Source organism: Rattus norvegicus, chromosome 14, assembly GCF_036323735.1.
Source record: "Rattus norvegicus strain BN/NHsdMcwi chromosome 14, GRCr8, whole genome shotgun sequence".
NCBI classification, from domain to species: domain Eukaryota; kingdom Metazoa; phylum Chordata; class Mammalia; order Rodentia; family Muridae; genus Rattus; species Rattus norvegicus.
Window position 1 is genome coordinate 5,829,300 of NC_086032.1, and position 20,885 is coordinate 5,850,184.

Consider the following 20,885-nt stretch of genomic DNA (forward strand, 5'->3'; position numbering starts at 1 on the left):
CCCACAGACAAACAGTTGCTGGAGCTTGGGGACTCTTGGGGAAGAATAGGAGGAAGCGTTGTGGGCCTCTCAGGGGAGAGGAACTCCACAGGAAGACCAAGAGAATCAACCAACCTGGACTCTTGGGGTTCTCACAGTTTTAACCAACAGCCAAGGAATATACATGGGTGGGCTGGACCTACGCCTCCCTGCTCACGTAGGAGATTTCGTTGGGCCTTCAGATGTGGGTCCCAAACAACTGGAACAGGGGCTATGCCAAAAGCTGTTGGCTGTATATGGAATTTCTTTTTAAGCTCAGCCGCCTCATCTGGTCTCAGTACCAGAAGAAGTGGTGCCCACCCCAGCAGAGACTTGATGTGCCAGGGTGAGAGCAATACCCAGGGGGGTCCCTAGCCACTCAGAGGAGAAGGGGATAGGAGGGGATGGATGAAAGATTGTGGGAGGAGGGGACAGAGAGGGGACAGTGAGCAGAATGTAAAGTGAATAAGTAAAAAAAAAATTAAATTAAAAAAAAAACAAAAAACTAAGAAAACCCAGAATATTATGTAACTATAATTACATTCATATGCTCTCTGACTATACATATTATATACTCATATGTTAATTAATATACATAAATACATGTTAAAATTGTATGCATATGACACACATTATATATATATATATATTATATATCTTTATCACCAATAGGAATAACTTTGGGGGCAAGGCCACAGAGTGTCATTTGGGTCCATGTGTGGACTCTCTTGTCTCTGGGGACAACAGACCTTAGGGGCCAATATTTAGCATTACAATACAAGCAGCATCAGACCAACCTATGTGGATGAGCAGACTGTCAGTCCTGAGACATCTCCATCTGACCCAGAATCAGTCTCCCGTCTAATCCAACCTCAATCTATACTTGGACTGTAAAAAAAAAAAAAGAAGAAGCTATGTTGTCTGAATTTTTATTTTTAAAATAGTGGTTATGTGTCTTTTAAGTTTTATCACCATTTGATCAAGATGGCATCTTTGGGGTAGTTTGATCTATTACACAGAGCAAGTGCTTCCTGTTCTAGCATACGAACCATGCAAGACTCCCAGATCTGTCCCTCAGCACTGACTTGGGTCCTCCCTAAGCACGACAGTTCAACAGGACACCGTCTAAACAGCTCTACAGATCTTTAGATTTCCAATGTTATTGTTTTATTCCACTGAATGGATTCCAGTAAAGCACTCATGGGTTTTTTGTTTGTTTGTTTGTTTGTTTTTGAGAATCTAATGGAAATCCACAGGTTTTTCTGCTCTCACATGTATCAACAATTTCCCAGTTGTCAGGATTTGGACAACAGTCTTTGCATGAGGATAAATTTTAGAATCCCTTGACAATATAAAAAAGTATATTTTTATCTCATCTTGCAGATGGGATGTGAGAGCACAGGTTGAGTCACTGATATTTATTGGGGGTGAGGGGGCTGCCAACAGAATTCCTTGGGCTATAAATAATGGGATCGAGAGATCAGCAGTGTGTTTTTATCTGATAGCTACGAAGAGGTGCCTACCTCACTGGGGGCTCCGGCTGTAGTTACTGTGAGGTATTCGTCAAGGGATGAAACTTTAAGATCTCCTCCTAGATGCGTAAGTCAACAATGAGAACAGGTTGCCTCCCACCAAGGCGAACTCGACTGCATCACTGTTTAAAGAAAGAGTAGGAGGAAGAAGGAGAGATTTCGCCCTGATGAAATTAGAAAAGCAAGCTCCGAGACAGTAGAGGTAATCGTAACGTTCTAGAGCCATTTCAAGCCAGAAAGGAAACCTGGTGCTTCAGTCCATCTTAAGGGTCCCCATGGGTCACGTGGGTGTCACCTTACATAAGTTCAAAGTTATTAATGATTTCATGGCCTTTCAGTCATCTCATCACTATAAATCAAAATCGATTATAAATGTGTGGTGAGGAGGGAAGTGGAACTTGAGAAGAATCTAAGGAAGCCTGGCAGGCAACAGGAGACAGGTAGTTCACGTGTGCAACCAGAAGGATGCCATTTCCCTACTCATTGGGAGTGCAATGCTTTTCCTTTATGATTTATATTAATGGGGTATGTGTACCCCTGTCTGTTGCTGTCATTTCCAACCCGAATAAACCCATATCAAAAACCCACAATCCAATCCAATTATTACAATTGTAAGCTTCATGCTTAGATTGGGCAGATCTGACACTACACTAACTTATTACCCAGCTACGAGACCCCTTGCTACTTGTGGCTTCTCCTGGCCACGTGGTTCGGGTACATCAAGTCCTCCGTCCTCTCTCCTGAACTCCTCCTCTTCTCTTTCTCTACCTGTCCCCACTCTCAAACCCTCAGTCCCACCTTTCCCCTTCACTGCCCAATCACAGCCTCTGGCCTTTACTGACAGTTAAAATGGGGAGAAGGGTCACAAAGGTCACCTAAGTATGTGATGGACTGCTTGTGGAGGGGGCGGGCAGCCCCTCTTGAGGAAGCAGAATGAACATCAGAATACAAGTAGTACTAAGGCAACCCACAACACCTCTATTTCTGCTTCTCTGTGTATCCCTTCCTGGTTTTGTTCTGACCCCTTTTGGACTTCTTCATTTTTGTATATATCCAGGTCCCCTGGAAGGAAAGGTCTACTTAGACCTGATAGCATCATTACATTCAGAGAACGTCTTACCTCTGACTTCCGAGAGGCTGCAGGCCACTATAGACAGGCTGCCTGGTGTCAGACATGCATCCTGTCCAGCCACTTAGGATCAGAGGGATATTGAGTAGCGAGAACAAGTCACCTATGCCTTGGGCTCCTAAGAGACCCGAAGGTAGGACAGTTATCATTGAAGGAGCTGTGAGTTTGCAGGAACCCTGCAATTGCTACAAAGACCCCAGAACACGTATGCTGGGCTATAGCAGAGTAATTCCAGGTCCTGCTCTAGACCTACCAAATTAGCATCTCAAAGGGAAGGATTAGAGAATATGTATGCATGTTTAAATGAGCAAACATGTTCATATATGTACACACACACATACACAAACAAACAAACACAAACACACACACAGATACAATCCTCAAGGGGACATAGTTTTGACCTTGAGAAGTAAGAATAAAGGGGATCAGACCAAACTCTGGATTCTCTAACAGTAGGGATACGTAAGGGATACTTGGTAGGGAAATTGACCTGTGCTGTAGTGTGCATCTGAAGGTAAACACGCTAGTAAGACAGAAGTGCTGAGGTAAAATAGTTTCCCTCAGAAACAAAAGCTGAAGGGTTTTGCTTTCCCATGCCTTCTAGAATATGCACACGAGCCTTTGACAGAATATGAAGAACAAATACCAATTTCAAACATCACAAGTTTTTCCTGAGGTCTCATCAAAGCTAATAATTTACTCCAGTCTCTCCTCCTTGTCTATAACAGGTATATTTAACAAACTATCATGAGCACATATGTTTTTATTTTTAGTTATGTGGGTGGGGTGTGTGCACATGAGTGCAAATGCACCTGGGGGTGAGAGGCACAGAACGTCCTGAACATGGAGTTACGGGCATCTGTGAGTCGCCAGGGGTGAGTGCTGGGAACCAAACTCAGGCTGTTTGTATGAGCAGGATGAGCTCTTAATCAGTAAATGATCTCTCCAGCCCTCTTCAGCCTACAGTTTCAAAACGCTACTGCCTTAATTACAAAGGAACTTTTATTAATTAAAAAAATACTTTTATCTTAATAAAGCAAGAAACAAAGTTACTTGAAAAGTTTCAAAGAAAGAATTGTCTACCGTGAATGTATCCAGATAATTAAAGGTGCTGTAATAAATAAACACACAATTTCTCTGGGAATTATTATCTTTATTACAAAACAAATATTTTTCATGAGGTAACACTTCAATGGCACTTGACAAAAGGAAAAGGAAAGTAATAAAAGTAGAAGAAACGACAACAAAGCGGCCAGGCTCTATGTACAGAATTCTGCTATGTGCAACACATGGAAAGGACTCAGGGATGGTGCTTGCACTGCACATAAATAATCTGGAAAAAATAAAGCTATACATCTTTTTTCAATTATTTTTTCTCCCATCTCCCCACCAAATTTTCCTCCTCCTCCTTGTCATCATTGAGGCAATGTTTACAGAAGGCCCACAAAAGCACTCAATAGGGCAAATTAATTGGGGAAAAAAAATGTTATCCAAGTTATCCCATTGTGCCGTCTCGTTTGAGAATGCCTTTCCATACTAAATATTTAATTGCATAAGGTGTAATACTGTTTATCTCAAGAATAAATAGATTTATATTGTCTTCAATGGAGAAAGCCTATGTGACCCTCCATCTCCAGGCTTTGCTACGTGTGGAACCTCTGATTCTCCAAAGCGAAGCTGGTCATTCCCTGTCTCGCTCCCATTCCCTGTCTGGTCACACCTCAGCCGTGGCAGGGGCTGGTTGAAGTAATTTCTTACCCTCCGGGAGCCAAAGCCTTGTAACCCAAACTCACTGCTACAGGGGCTCCATTGTGTGTATCTGTTTAATGTGTTACATTTGAGTGTCTGCTTGGGGCAAGCTCCTCAGGAGCAAGACTGAGCCTGAAGCAGCCACCCCACCCCAGTGCTGTGACGGGTATGTAACAGAATCTCAGTAACTGTCAGGTTGGTGAGCCAGGGGCTACGGCATCTGTGAAGCTGCTATGCGCATGATTCCTCACTGGGCGTGCTCTGACGTCATCCCACATACAAGCCTCTAAGGAGTGGGAGACACTCTAGAAAAGAGTGTCATGTCCAACAATTCCTCATAGAAAAAAACAAACAAACAAACAAAAAACAAAATTTAAAAAAAAAAAGCCAAACAAACAAAACAACACCCCCCCGCCAGCCGTTTTACTTCTGACCAAAACATCAATAAATTATACTTGTAGTGAACTCTACTCTTGGGGCCCCCAAGACTCCGTCCTGTGAGAGCCATTTCTTAGACAAGCTAATGCTAGTAGCCATCTTGGCAATCATTGTCATCTTGGTCCCCAATAGGTTTGTTGTGGTAAGCATCAACTATTAGTTTCCTATTGTCAGCTTCAATGTTTTTGGGGTGGTTGTCCTCCTCGCTGCTGGAAGTGCTCCCCGTCGAGTTGCTCTCTTCTTTGGATCGGCTACTGTCCTGAGAGTCACTGTCCCTGTTTTCCTCAGAACGGCTGTCCTGCTCAGACTGGCTCTCCTGACTCCTGCTCTCCCTTGATGCACTCTGAGACTGGAGGCCTTCCTGGCTGGAACTGTCCTCATCCTGGGCCGACTCCTGACTCTCCTCTGAGAGGCTGAGGCTCTCATTAGACTCGCTGTCACCTTGCTCCTCGGTGGACTGACTTTCTGAGCTGGAGAACGTGTTCAGTCTGTCCTCCTCACTGGACTCACTGTCTCTTTGGTCTCCTGTCTGGCTTGTGTTATCTGGGTTGTCACCCCTGGACTCACTGGCCACCCCTTCCTGAGACTCGCTGCTGCTTTCCTGGGATGGCTCACCAGCCTCTTCGCTGGACTCACTGCTGGGGTCTTGTCCCTCTGGGCTATCTTCCTGGGACTGGGTCTCGGCTGTGTCCTCTTGAGTCTCGCTCCTGCTTTCCTCCTTGGAGCGGAAATCCTCTGTGGAGTCGCTCTGGGTTTCCCTGCTGTTGCTGTCAGCGAGCTCGCCTCTGTCGTCTTCCTCAGAGACCCGGGACCTTCTGAAGGATTTCCTGCTTGAAAATTCCACATCCTGGCTGTCATCTGAATCCTGAGTGCTCGTGGGCTCGTGATCCCCTTTAGATTCTTCCGACCTGATACCAGCGCTGCTCATTCGGGTATGGCCTCGATCGCTCCTGGTGCTCCCGGGATCATCGCTCTGCATCCCCTCATCATCGAACTCAGAGCCGTCCCCGTGGCTACTCTCCCCCTCGCTGCCACCTCCTACCCGATATTCCTCACTCTCACTGTCCTGAGTGGAGTCTCCTGCCTCAGGCCGGCTGTCTGCCTCATCACTGTGGTGGTCCTTGCTGTCACTGGGGGTATCTTGGGCACTGTTTTCTTGAGACGTGCTGTCTTCACTGGACTGTGTGGTGTCTGCCGAGTCCTCGTCACTGTCCAGTCTGGAGGGTCCTCCCCACTGTCTTTCTTCCGGGCCTGGGCCATTGTCTTCGTCTCCAAAGGTGTCATCTCCACTGTCGTCTTCATCCTCCTCCTTATCGGCGTCCATCCCGGCACTCTTAGAGAGACCACCAGCCGGTCTATACTGGCTTCTGTCGGAGCCCAGCTCCTCTCCAGACTCACTGCTGTCCGTGTGGTCACTATTTGCCTGAAGCCAGGGTAAACAGCTATGGTCAGTGCCAAGGCTCGAAGCAGAGGAAGCTATCTAGAATGATACCAGCTCTTTCTGCTTTTTCTCCCTGTGTTCCTAACTCTCTACCAGAACTTAAATGAGAAGAAAAAAAAAAGGTTGAAACTCAAGTGAGTTGTTTCTTCTTTATTATTTTATTCTACTCTTTTAATGTTTTCTATTTTATTTGAGACAGTGTCTTATCCTGTAGTTCAGGCTGACCTTAAACTTACTATGTAGCCCAGGTTGGACTTCCTCTGGCCTCAACCACTTGAGTGCTGGAATTACACATACGAGCCATCAGACCCAGCCTCGCTAAGCATTGATATGCATAGATCACACTGTTCTCAAGCAGCAGTTCTATCCGGACTTGAGAAATGAAAGCGGAGTCAGTACATCACACTGTCCCCTAAGCCGTCATTTCCCCAAATGCTACGGTTTAAAGTTCTACGATCTTCTCCAATGAGTATTAGTTAGTAAGAATAGGTAGGCTAATGACTCATCTCCCAGGTCTGGCCCTGTTAGGATGCAAAGTAAGTCTACATTTCAGAAAGAACCACATGCCTGCCTTTTCTGGGGTCCCCACAGGACTGTCTGGGCATAACGGTAGGACAGAGCCAGGGAGGTTACTCAGGAATAGAGATCTCAGGTGGCAAGTATGAGACCCTGGCTTTGACCCCCCCCAATATACAACACACACACACACACACACACACACAGCACACACACCACATACATCACATACATCACACATCAAGCACACCTCACACACATATACATACACATCACACATCACACACATTACACATATAACATACATACCACACATATCACACACATACACACACATCACACACATACACATACCACACATATCACACACACACACCATACACATCACACACATACATACGCATCACACACATACATACACATCACATATCACACACACACACAAACACACCACACACACCACATACATCACACATCAAGCACACAGCACACACATATACACACATATCACACATCACACACATTACACATATAACATACATACCACACATATCACACACATCATATATCACACACACACCACACACATCACACATGATATACACATACACACATATCACATGTCACTCATCACACACACACATACACACACACATACACACACACACACACACACACACACACACACACCAGACCATACATACAAAGATACTTTTAAATAAAATATATTAGCTTTCTTCTTTTCTTATCTCTTAGGACGATGATAGGACTGTTTTTAGTAAAGTTATTACACATCTGTGTGTGTGTATGCGTGTGTGTGTGTGTGGTTTTTTTCCCCTTGTTTTGTCTTTTTTTATAGCTAGGAGGGACATTTCAGGACACAATGTCTCAGATGATAAAACTGGAATGAATAGGACGTCCACATTTGAATTTTCTTTACTCGCTTTTCCCTTTTTATTTTATGGGACTGTTTATCCTGCATAACCAATGGTTAGAAAATATTATATTTAGAACTGCCGCCAAGTAATTTAATCTCCCATCACTTCCCTCCAGTCCCTAAGCAGTGGGAGAAGCTGAGGAAGCATGTCTAATTACCTGTCCCTCTGGGCTAACTTTACTTTCTTCTGATGACTCACTGTTCTGAAAGGGAAAAGAAAAATGTTTGTCTTCCTTCTTGCCATTCCCAAGGAAAAACATGATATGCACCACTCACTCAACATTCATATTTACTACTTTCAGGGTGGTGAGAATACTAAAGTCACCTCGTGAGGCATTTTTGACAAAAATAAATGCGATACTTACCATGGGCGGTGGCGGTGACTGAGCCAAATTGCCCTGTTGTAGAAGGAAGGAAAGAGAGTTATTCTTCGGGGGTAAGTTATGTCACTGAAAATGTGTAGAATAACTTCAGGTGACTTCCAAGGTAAAATAATCTGAAATATGTTGAAGTAGGCACTGATGATTACTATATTTCTAACACTTTACCGTGTGTGTGTGTGTGTGTGTGTGTGTGTGTGTGTGTGTGTGCTCTGACATTAGCTGCTCCTATAACCAAAGGAAAATATAACGCTGGGGCTCAGAATCCAGAGTTAAGTCTCACCTAACTCATTCCTTTCCAGTTTTGACCTTAAAAACAGCCCTTTGGTGTTAGCAATGACAGTCCTATGTCCATGAAACCCTTAAGGCTTAGGTATTCTGGAATGGCTGCTTCTATATGAAAGGGTGGGCCACTCGCTTCCACTGACCGCCAGTTTCTTATTCACACACTAAGTACCACATGCTGTGTGATGATCCAAGGTGGCTGTGAGAATGGATTCAGCCGATGGCGTGCGAATATCATTGGTATTGTTCAGTGTGATATAAATCAAAGAAATAATCCATTTTTGGTATTTCCACCATAAAAATCTCCAGGATAGACAAAGTTGAATCAAGAAAGGAATTAAACCCTTTGTGGAGTCGGCAGGGGATGCAGACATCAAAGGTGGATGTTAAACGCAACCACTACAATCATAATTGTGATTTCTTTCACTTTCCTTAGTCCTATGGTGAGGATAATTATGAGCATTTGCTCATAATCGCTGAGCAAATCCTGCCCTGTCCCCCTTCCCCACCATCTCCATTCTTCTTAAACAAGATAGCGCCTGACATGACATGCTCAGTTCACTAAATAGAAAGGAGAACAGTTGCTACTGGCAAGACATCCACCTGCCTGTCAATGGTGCTAGCCTGAGGTATCTCAGAGAAAGGGGCTGCAACCATCTGTCTTTGCTCCAAGATACAGCAAGTAAACACAATGGAAACCTACTCCAGCCAGCCATCGCTTGGAATTTTAACAGTTGGAAGACAGGAAATGTTGGCGTTTTTCTTATAACTTGATAGGCTTGAGAGCAAGATGTGTCTCTAAATCTCTGTTTAAATGAGCGCGGTCTGCAGTGAATGCTTTTAAATTAGCCAGCCCAAGGACAAAAGGACAATATCCTGTAAGGTCTATTGTCACCTAAGGCAGGGCAGGACCCAATTCTCAGCTCCTGACTTTGTTTGGTAAGTACCAAGAGAAATGGGCCAACACTGCACCATATAGAAAAGCCAACGGGAAACAAGATGGTGGACACGGCATCATGGCTTAACCTTGACTTCCAGCTCTAGTCTTGAGAATTGAAGACTGTCTGGCCCTGGCTCCATTCTGAAAGGGATCCATTATACTGTGTAAAAATCTACATTTTTACCTTTCAGCCACAGCATCCTAACATTTCAAAGTCAGCCCCTAATATTTATCAAGCATATACCCTGGACAGACTACATTAATCTCTGTGCCTTTATTTCTGTTGAGTAAAGGAATCAAATATGCCTAATCTATTGTGTTGATAGAAAATGAGAAATGGAATACATACAAAATACTCAGAACTCTATCTGGCGGTGATCCTTGAATGACTGGCAGTTGGTTGCTATGGAGTAACCAAGAGTTCAGCACTCAGCAAACAGCACCATCATGACAAGGACACTCATATCTTTTCATATCCTTCTTCTCTTGTCACCTGGCAGGTACCCTATTATGTATCCTTGCCTAATAGACACCTCTTGTTTACACAGACTTCAAATTCTGGTCTCTCAAGAACAGCTGGGTCATTGTTAGTCATCCCCCTGTACCATAGTACTCATCAGTGCAAGAACAAAACCAGGAAGGGTTCCTCATCAAACTACACCATGTAGGAATTGAAGCATTATTTTCTATAAACTAAAAATCATAGTTCGTACTACCTACAGCTCAGGCATTTATATGCTCTTAAGTTATCACCACTCATGATTTGCCATTGTGCCTACTAGGTTATATTAATCACATACTAAAATTAAAATGTTTCAGAAGGTCTTATTTCTACCCACCGTCCTCTCTTCGGAGCTTTCAGATTCAGTATTTTGGTATCTGGCGACCTAGAAAACAGAACATACATGATAAACCCACAGGGAGCTTCTGAAGGCAGCACTTATCAACAGCCCACATACTGGGGGGCATGAGAGTCGACCTTTATCCTACAATAAGATCAACGGGCAGCCTTGCAACAACTCAGCTTTCTGTGTCCATTCCTAGAGAATCTGGGCAGCGGGCCTGAGGTAGGGTTCAAGAATATATATTTCTAACAGAGTCCTAATTAATGCTGGTTTTTGCAACTTGGGGGTGACACTTTGAAGACATTGCTACAATGAAGAAGAAGAGAATTGTAGCTGTGTGAACAGAGGTGAAGAGAGTAAGAAATAACTTGGCTGTGTTCAAAGGAAACAGCTTCCTAAGCAAGAGACTATTATTCTCTTATTGAAACGGACAGACACACCCGGTCCATAGTCATTAAGATGACGGTATCTGAGGTTTAAGAGGGACATCATCTCTTTCGTTATACTCACAGGGAGAGCACAGGACAGCCCCCAGAGGAACGTAAGGAGGATAACAGTCTTCATATTGGGATGCGATTCCTCCACCTGTAATGAGAGCCATAGGTGTTTCACTTTATGATACAGTAATCGGACTGCTTTCATTTTTATGTGTTTAATAAAGAAAACATAAATGTGTTCATCTGAACATGTGAGTGAAAGGGCGAAGAGTACCGTCCACATCTGTAGTATGTAATAGCACTCAGCCATAAAAATAGAACAAAGCGCCCATACGTGCGTGCACAAGGTAGAGAGCCTTGGTGGCATTATACAGGTTAAAAGAAGCCAGGTATAGGGGTTGGGGATTTGGCTCAGTGTTAGAGCACTTGCCTAGCAAGCGCAAGGCCCTGGGTTCAGTCCCCAGCTCCGAAAAAAAGAAAAGACAAAAAAAAAAAAAGAAGCCAGGTATAGAAGACCACAGTTGTACGGTTCCATTGATATAAGTTGTCCAGGATGTGCAAATCTTTAAGAGACAGGAAGCAGGTTTGTAGTTCTCAGGGCTTGTGGAGTGGCAGGGAGCTGAGAAGTGAGGGTGGAGGTGCAGATGTCTTTTGAAGGTGATGAAGGTGTCCTCTTAGGGATTGTGGTAAATGTTGTTCACACCTGTGAGTGTGCAAAATACATGCACCCATGGGTGTGCAAAAACCACTCTACTGAGTGCTTCGCATAGGAAAGTGCTCTGTAAATTACACTCCATAAAGCTGTCCAAAAGTTCAACTTGGAAACCTGACTCCCGAGAAACAAAATCTCAAAGAGGAGGCCTACGGGTATCTCTTCACCAACTCATCAGACGTAAAAGAAAGGTAAAGAAAAGAGAACAGACACATCATGGCCAGTATTGCAGAGCAACTCAACATTTTGTTCTCCTAAAACTAACCCCCTCCGTGTGTGTGTGTGTGTGTGTGTGTGTGTGTGTGTGTGTGTGTGTGTGTGGTATGGTGTGGTGTGTCTTCAGTCATTCTTATAGCTGTATAATAAAGTCTAGACAAAAATAACTTGGTTTTGCACTTTTTCGTTTTGATCTTCAAGCCACGTGCTGTGGCAGGCTTCATATTACAGCCTCTGAAAGCTTTAAATGCCTACTGTCCTGCCTTCAGTCATACATTATACATGATTGCACTAAATTCTCTCAGGTGTCATTCACGGCACCGGAGGACCCAGAGAAGATTAGGGGTTTGGAAAACACTTGTAAGTCACACCAAGAGAAACAGGTCACATCAAGCTGCACTACTCTGGAAGGTTGTTTCATTCCAAACTTTGTGAGCCAGTGGCTTCAAAAATAATTAGATCTTTATCTCAGCATAGACCTACCCAATGCTGATGTAAAATAAAGCTATCAAAATGATCTGAAGGGAAATCATTTTCTTGCCATAGTAAAGCCTCACAGATGCTCAAACAGGCATCCTTGATTGAACTCCATGTGTTTTAAGAAATTCTGCAAGTTCATTTCAGACTCCATACTCATCGGTTTCCTTGTTTATATATAAATGCATGTCGGACGGTGAAAATGCACTTAAGCCATAGGTTTACAACAAGAGCTATCTATCAGCACCACTTGGGAATCTTTAAACGTATTTTCTTTATTGGAATTTGGAATGCTACAATAGTTTTCATAATATACTGATTTATTCTTACGTTCTTCCCCTAGTATCAACTGGGAAGAACTTATTAAAAGATGTGCAGCTGTACCAAAAAGAAATCTAATTCAACACGCGTTGCTTCTTACAGTCAAGACATTTCTTTAAGTTCTTAGATTCATTCTTTTCAAAAGGTTTTTAAAAAAAACTTCCCAGATGCAGTTTTCTCAAAATAACCACACATCAGTCACTTTGGTTTCACTGGCAAAAGGAAACTTGTATAGATTTCCTGCATTTTACAATTTCCTGACGTCTCAGTTTGAATAGAGTTGTAACTTCATAACTCTGCAAAATATCCCAGAAAACACCAGTGATTCCTGAGTTCTCTTGCATTTTGTTTAATTTCTCTATTATCTAATAACTAATATCCAATGTCTAATTTCACAGGAAATCAAAGAGCCATAGGCTCTTTTTTTAAACACTCGGAAAATAATTTAGATTTATTTTCTTCTTATTGCTAACCTTGAGAATACTAATGAACACTATATTTACTAGTCACTTGAATGGCTAATACGCTAGGGTCTGTTCTGGGTGCTGACATCGGTATCTACCTTAGAAGATAATAAGCGGTAGTAAGGTTATCACACAATCAGCTAATCAGACCCTGCTTTAATGTCCTCGCCACTACTCTTTGAAAATAAAGTGCAATTTGGTCAGAATATAAACTCGATTAGAATTCAGGGAACTAAATGAACAAATAAAGTTTTCCAATCTTTCCAGTAATTGTGAGTGTGTCTAGGACAATTGCTATCAACCCAGTATTATACGCCTTCCTCCATAGTGGGACCATCACAAAGTGCTCCAAATACAGGTTGTGGAAACCTATAAACATCTGAGACACCCTGGTCCACATCTCCATTTGGTGAACAGTAAACAGACTACAGAATCTTTAGAAAATTCTTTGTTCACATGTGTTTAATCAACAGGGTTAACAAAAAAAAAAAAAAGGCAGGGCATAAGAAAGTCAGTCAACCAGAAGCCTGAGGAAAGCAGGGGCCTTTGCTCTTGAAGAGGAGAGCTCACCTTCTCCCTGCAGCATCTTCTGAACATCAGAGGATACATGGCCTGACCACTGCCATGGAGTGATGTAAAGTCATATCTGATGGGAGCATGTGTATGTGTGTGTATATATGTGTCTCCTACCTATGTAGGTGTGTGTGTGTGTATGTGTGTGTGTGTGAGTGTGCGATGTGGCATGTGTATGTGTGCATGTGGTATATGTGTGGTATGTGTATGGTGTGTGTGTATGTGTGATGTGGTATGTGTATGTGTGTATGTGGTATGTGTGTGGTATGTGTACGGTGTGTGTGTGTGTGTGTGTGAGATGTGGTGTGTATATATGTGTATGTGGTATGTGTATGGTGTGTGTGTGTGTGCATGTGTGTGTGTGTGATATGTGGTGTGTGTGTATGTATGTGTTTCCTACCTAATGTGAGTGTGTGTGTCTTACCTAATATATATGTGTGTATGGTATATGTGTGTGATATGTGGTGTGTGTGTGGTGTGTGGTATGTGTAGACGGTGGTATATGGTGTGTCTGTGTGTGTGTGTGTGTGTGTGTGTGTGTGTGTGGTATGTGTGTATGTTTGCATTTTCTACCTAAAGTGTGTGTGTGTGTGTGTGTGTGTGTGTGTGTGTCCTACCTAAGAGGCAATCCCACTCAGGGTTTATTGGGGTCTATCTGCATACAAAGCATTGTGCTAATGTGAATATCCAGCTACCCAAATACACACCATCATGACCGCCTTTCAGTTGCATACACAACTCATAGAGGCCACCATGTTCTCCAAGTGAACTAGGCCGAGTGGTGTTCAATTTACCTGACTGCGTTTTGAAACACTTGCTACACTGATTTAGAGCCTTTTGCATCTCCGCCTCTAAGAAACCTACAGATAAACGCTGTGTTTTATTAATGAAAGCTAAACTCCAAGGGGACTTTCCCATCAGCCTCCTGTTTAATAAATGTTCTCTCTCAAAGTAATTTGGCATCGCCAGGAAAGCATCTGGCTCCTTTGACTTAACATGTCATTTTAATATCAGTGTCATTTTCTACTGTGACAGTGACCCCAAAAACAAAAATAAGAATTGGTTTTACTCAAGCTTAGCTCTCCCCTTCCTCCTCTGGAAATCAATGCCTTGTATCGTGTTCATAGTTCACATTTTTAAACACCAAAGCAAAGGTCATTTTAAGAATGAAATGATGGAAAGGCCTTACCTTCTCTGGCTCCCAAGGTCTCTTCCGACTGGGTCAAAAGCTCCGTCAGGTTCTCCCAGAGGGCTCTCAGAGAAGCCACTCTCCAGCTGCTGCTCAGAAGTCTGACAGTGCAGAATTTAAACTCTGCTGCAGCTCCTCAGAGCCAATGAGCCTCAGGCTTGGGGTGGCTGACATCACAGGTGTCACCGGGACCCCATACACCCACACTTCCTCCAGCTGGCAGAAGTGGGCCTTCTCTAAAAAGCTCTTGTGGTTCTCAAATGACTAGACTAGTTTCCATTAAATTGAAGATCTTCCTAAAGCTTTATTTTGCTTTCTAAATATATGTCATTCGCGTCCATGCAGGCTTGTGAGCATTATAAACAATGACCGTGTCTCCCGCCCACTAACAGATCCCAGAAGACCCAGGGATGGGAAAGGCGAGTCAGAGGTGGGTAGAGAACTTCCTGTTGGAGCTTATTTCCAGGCGGTACATGAGGGAAGCTACTAGAACTCTAGGTTTTCCTAAGCTGTTAGTCTTGAGAATATGGCCTTGAATTTCATCTCTTCCTCTTTAAACTTTTAACAGTCTCTACTCAACACCCCTCCCCCATCTACACACAAAAACACTGATCTAAACAAGTGCCATTCCCACGATTCCACGTGAATAGAAAAATACCTCCCTTCGGTAACTTTTAATTTTAACAACAAAAATTAATGCTCCACTATCCCCTGAAACTACTTAGCACATTTTAGTGAATTTTGAAATCAGAACTGGATTAGAGGAATGCTGATTAGGTGGATTTTATCCAGAGAAGTATTGCCAAGAGCGTCTACTCCATCACCAGCAATGAAATGAAATGAAAACGCTGTTAGCTGGAGTCTTTCTGAGGAGTGTACCAAAGTTGGCTGAGGGTTCTGGAAGTGGGTTTGGCACGTGTTCAAGAGCACACTCAAGTAACAATCGCATACCGCTAAATAAACGCTTAAATGATATAATATACAGCACCAGGCTTTAATTTCCCCAAGGGTAAGGATGCTTGTTTTGATAAGTGAAGTACACACAGTACCACAATGCCCCTAATGTCAGGGACAATGCTTGGGTCATCATAAGTCCTGAGTAAATATATTTTTGTATGACTGGATAGATTGAGGTGTACAATTACCTTGACTGAAATGCTTGCATGACTCACTTACTTTTTTAGATACAACAACCTGGAAAACATTTTCAAATATGTAAATTATTAGATTTATACAGCGTGAGCTTAAACTTGGGCGGCAGGGCAGGATATGAAGAGGAGGAGTCTATTTTCATACAGAGTTTGGTCAGAGGGCCAACATTCATGGGGAGAAGCTCTAAATGGCATACGTGCTGTTCTGGTTCTGAATTACACCCCCTGGTGGCTCCGTGGCCCTGCCTGAGGTCTATCCTAGATCAACCTTATAATCTCAGGAGAGAGTGGATTCTGGGAAGGGTTGGGAGGAGGACATTGTCTTAGACTCTTCAAATTCCCACACACAAGCAAAGTAAAAATGAGATACCAGCTGAAAGGAAGTCGGGTGTTTTATCCTCCTTTGCTTCGTCAAAACATCAGCCGATACTTTGTAGTTTGTACTTTGTAACTTTAAAGCAACATGCTGTTCACCACCTGTTAGCGTCATCTGGAGATTTGACTGTGTAGACTTCCAGGGTCCTCCTTCACAAGATGGTTGCCTGGGAGCTCAGCTGAAACTGTCACTGGGTTCTGGCTGTCACCTGGTGGAGTAGCTTGGTATTCTCACAACATGATGGCAGGACCCTAAGAGCTACCCGGAATATCATTTTCTCCACTTTCCATCCATCGCATCAGTCAGAGAGCTAGCTACCCCAGATTCAGAAGAGAACTCAGACCCTACCTCAGGATCTGAAGGTCAGAGCCGAAGGCAGAGAACAGGAAATGAGGACGCGGGTTTTGAGGTGTTGTAACATGGCAGGACAAGCTATTCTCACAAGATACAAACTGAGTGAGGACAAACTGCCTCGGCTCACGTCAGTGAGGGGTGTGCAACACTGCGCCATCTGATGGCCATGAGCGCAAATAATAGAAAGAAAATGACTAAAATTCATTATGTTCTTATACAAAACTGTCATAGCATGAAAAATAGAAACATATGGTTAAGGCTAAACTCCATAGATGCAACCTATAACTGATGGACAAGGAAAGGATGCTAAAATGACCTGGTTAAGGAGGAAACTACTATAATTCTCTATTTTTAAATTAACAAATAAACTAACACAACTGTTGTAGTAAATATTTAATTTCAGTCGGGGGCTTCTACCCTGCCTTTGACCATTCAGTTCCAAGATAAAAGACACAAGACCTTTATATTTATAATAAGCCTTCGAGCACTAGAGCTGGGCAAATATCTACCCTCTGTGCTATTATGTCTACTTCCCTGCCAATAAATAACGTTGAGATGTGAGTAGCCATGTTTCATCTGGGCTGCTCTTAAGTCCAATTGGCCAGCCCTCATGACCATGTTTTCATGATTCGCCTACCCCATGGTGTCTTCTCTCTCTACCATCTTCTCTTCTCTCCATTTGGTCTCTGCCTCAGACCCCAAGCCCAGGAACCAAAACTCTGCCTATCTCTCTTCTGCCCCGATATAGGGTATAGGCACCTTTATTCACCAATCAGAGATAACTTGGGGGACAAGGTTACATAGCATCACTTGGGTCTATGTGGGAATCACCTCATCCCTGGAGGCAACTGGGGCCAGGATTTAGCACTACAATATATATCGACAGTCCAAACCTCAACACACATATGAGAGGAAGTTAAAGTTTGAATTACCTAGAAACGAAGTGACAAGAATCAAGAAAATATCTAAAATAAGAAAAAATATTTTGGAAATTAAGACATCTAGAATGAAAGCAAGAAGGGGAAATTTATAAAAATCCCTTAAAGAAATAGAAAAAAGTAAGAAAATGCTTTACACATGAAAGAAATAAAAAGTGGAAAGGGGTTTAAAAGACAATGGGACAGAGACAGGTAAATGGCTCCGTACGCAAGTTGCTTCATGTGCAAATATCAGGCCTACGTTTGATCCTCAACACCCGTACACGGGCAGATGTGGTACACACCTGTGATCTCTGCATTGAAAGGCAGAGACAGGAGGATCCTGGGTCTCATCAGTAAGTCAGTTTAGCTGAAACTGAGTTCTGGGTTTACTAAAGAAAGCTTTCAAAACTTAAGGTGGCCACAGTGGAGAGTTGGCTTAGGGGGTAAAATCCTTAGAATCCAAATTAAAGCCAAGCATGGCGGTGCTCATTTGTAATTCTAACACTGAGGAGGGAGAGAAGGAAGCAGGTGCTAGGGGCTTGCTAGCCAGCCAGCCTAGTTGAACAAGCAAGATCCTGGAAAACATACCTCACAGAAAGGAAGAAAGAAAGAAAGAAAGAAAGAAAGAAAGAAAGAAAGAAAGAAAGAAAGAAAGAGAAAGGAAGGAAGGAAGGAAGAAAGAAAGAAAGGAAGAGAAAAAGAGTGAAAGAAAGAGAGAAAGAAACAAGCAAAATAAGTAAAGTAAGACAGAAGACACCCAACATCAACTATTTGTACACCCATACACATGTCTATTCACACATAGACATTAATAAATAAATAAATAAATAAATGGAAATTGATAAAGAAAAATACCCTAAGTCAACCTCTGACCTCCACACAAATGACTACATCTGTGCATGTACATGTGTACACACACAAACACACACACGCACATGCACACACATGCACACGTGCTTACACGCATACACATACACCCATGTGCACATACATGAATACACACACACATATACACATGCACACAAACATATGCACAAACATACGCATGCACACACACACACACACGCACACACACACACACACATGATTAGATAATAGGAACCCGAGAGTTTTAATAAGTGACAGTAGACATATTACCAATCAGCCTAAGTCTGTGAAAGTAGCAAGAAGCCACCAGAACACCACCAGAAGCTCGTTGGTGCCAGTCTCTCCATAGAGTCATGACAAACAGAGCTCAGTAACACAGTGTAAGGTGAACCAATACATGCCTGTCACTTAGCGAAGAATCAATCCTTCCTTACCCACCCTTTCACATGGTTGCTTTAGCAAAGCATCCTCTCACCTGTGTCAGCTTCAGCAAAACATGCCTTCATGTGTCTGCCTTAGTGAAACACTATCTGACACAAATGACTTTCCAGAGAAGCCACAATTTCCACTTCAGGGCCCAGTCACACAAGCCTGTTAACCTGAGTCCCAGTCCTGGAACCCACACAAAGGTAGAAAGGGGAAAGTGACTTCACAAAGTTGTCCTCTGACCTGTCCATGAGTGCTGGGACATGCATATGCACGCGCACACACACACACACACACACACACACACACACCTTACACACACCTTTCACAGACCATGGGCCATGAAGCAGGCCTACTCCGGTTTCCACTTCCGTAGCACAGAGTTTGAAAGCATGAACCTCTATGTCTGGCTTCTTCGTACACGGATTAGGCAGGTACAAATTGTCCTCACACTTACACAGTTGATACAGAGTTATCTCCCCAGTCCACGGGAGCTAACAAAGTCACTGGATTTTAATGGCAAAGAAAAACTCTGGAACCACTTCCTCCAGCTGACTGAGGGATCAATGCAGACAGAGGCAGAAGTCACCTACCCGGCCCTGTGGGGGGTGGCCTTTCTGGTTCTACAGGAAGCCCGGGCTGTGGATTCAGAAATACCCATAGCCTATTGTTGTCTGCTGTACCACTTCTGCTGAAAGCCTTCCCTGTTTGCTGACCAGGCTCTTTTGTTTCCCCAAGGAGGTCACCTGTACCCAAGGCTAGATATCAACTTAATAGAAGCAGAGGATGACGTTGGGCTTCCTGGCCCTCCTGCCTTTATTTCCCCACAGGGGCTGTACAACAACATCTTTTTCTTCCTTGTTAATTTTGTTTTCTGTACATCATCTCACAGGCTTGCTTGGACTTGGAAAATGTATCCTGTCTCTGCCTCCCTGATCGAAAGATTACTGGACTTGCACTGCAAGCTTCGTGAAATTTCCTTCTTTCTTTCTTTCTTTCTTTCTTTCTTTCTTTCTTTCTTTTTTCCTTCTTTCTTCTTCCTCCTCCTCTTCCTCCTCCTCCTCCCCCTTCCTCCTCCTCGTCGCCTTTTTCCTCTTCTTCTTCTTCTTCTTCTTCTTCTTCTTCTTCTTCTTCTTCTTCTTCTTCTTCTTCTTCTTCTTCTTCTTCTTCTTCATGCTTTTATTGAAAATAGATTTTTCCATACCCTGTTACCATTATCCTCCCTCTACTACCCCCAGTTCCTCCCCGCCCCCTCTCCCATCCAGATCCACCCCCTTTCTGTCTCTCATTAAAAATTAAACATACTTCTAGTGCATACAAGAAAATTAAATTAAACTAAAAGTAATGCATTGGAATAGGACAAAACAAGCAAATAGGGGGGAAAGGGCCTAAAAAGGGAAAAACACAAGAATCAGATACAGATGCAATACCCATTCATTTGCACACTCAGGAATCCCATAAAAACAATAAACTGGAAGCCATAATATATACATACCCAAAGGATCTATAGGGTAAGAAGACACACACACAAGTAATATATGTATAGATGTATATATTTTTATATAGGTAATATGTGTACATATGTATATATTATATAATATATGAGTAAAGAAGATCGTCATTAGTGATCATTTTACTGTTATGACCTTTACATAGACCAGTATTATTTGGCCTTCACCCTCTGGTGCAGCCATACACTGGAAACAGTGAGAGTCATGAAGCCAGCACAGCTGCCGGACACAGTTCCAGCAAAGGGGAGCTGATTGCTGGAGTCACTGTCCTTTTCTCTCTAACGTTCGGGTTTTGGTCTCTGTGTGTTGCAATCTTGGAGACTTTCTGTATTGCGATTAATTCTATCCCTTTCCTGAGAAAACTATATCTGAGCCTTTTTAGGAAATCCTAAACTTAACTTTACCTGGCCACTGTTTGGAAGTCTTCCTTGTGCCCTGGAGATCATTAAGCACAGACAAGCACAGAGCTGGTTACTCCAGGAATCTGCTTGGGGTATCTGCCCTCGAGCAAGTTCAAACGGTGTAACTGATGTGGGGCAAACAGAGACAATTGACAAACTCTGACTGGCCAGGAGAATAGGTTAAAGATTCAAGGCCTTTTAAAAATTATTATTATAGGCTTAGAGCTCTCTGAAAATGTAAAGACAGGGTGTTGTACAAGATACACCCCTAGAGGAATAA

General features: G+C 43.0%; 1 protein-coding gene across 3 annotated transcripts in view; it reads right to left on the bottom strand.

The window, feature by feature from the left end:
- Positions 1 to 3,811: 3,811 nt before the first annotated feature.
- Positions 3,812 to 20,885, bottom strand: part of Dmp1 (dentin matrix acidic phosphoprotein 1) — a 34,044-nt gene continuing 16,970 nt past the window's right edge. Inside the window, exons 4-9 of one of the 3 annotated variants that reach the window (XM_063272869.1) lie at positions 14,600 to 16,482; positions 10,721 to 10,795; positions 10,205 to 10,252; positions 8,126 to 8,158; positions 7,919 to 7,963; positions 3,812 to 6,289 (exon numbers count right to left, since the gene is read on the bottom strand). In XM_063272869.1, the coding sequence (XP_063128939.1) occupies positions 4,955 to 6,289; positions 7,919 to 7,963; positions 8,126 to 8,158; positions 10,205 to 10,252; positions 10,721 to 10,774 (1,515 nt within the window). In that variant the 5' untranslated portion in view covers positions 10,775 to 10,795; positions 14,600 to 16,482 and the 3' untranslated portion in view covers positions 3,812 to 4,954. Of the gene's footprint in view, positions 6,290 to 7,918; positions 7,964 to 8,125; positions 8,159 to 10,204; positions 10,253 to 10,720; positions 10,796 to 14,599; positions 17,595 to 20,885 lie in introns of those variants that run through there. The other 2 variants (XM_006250622.5, NM_203493.4) reach the window with 2 other exon arrangements.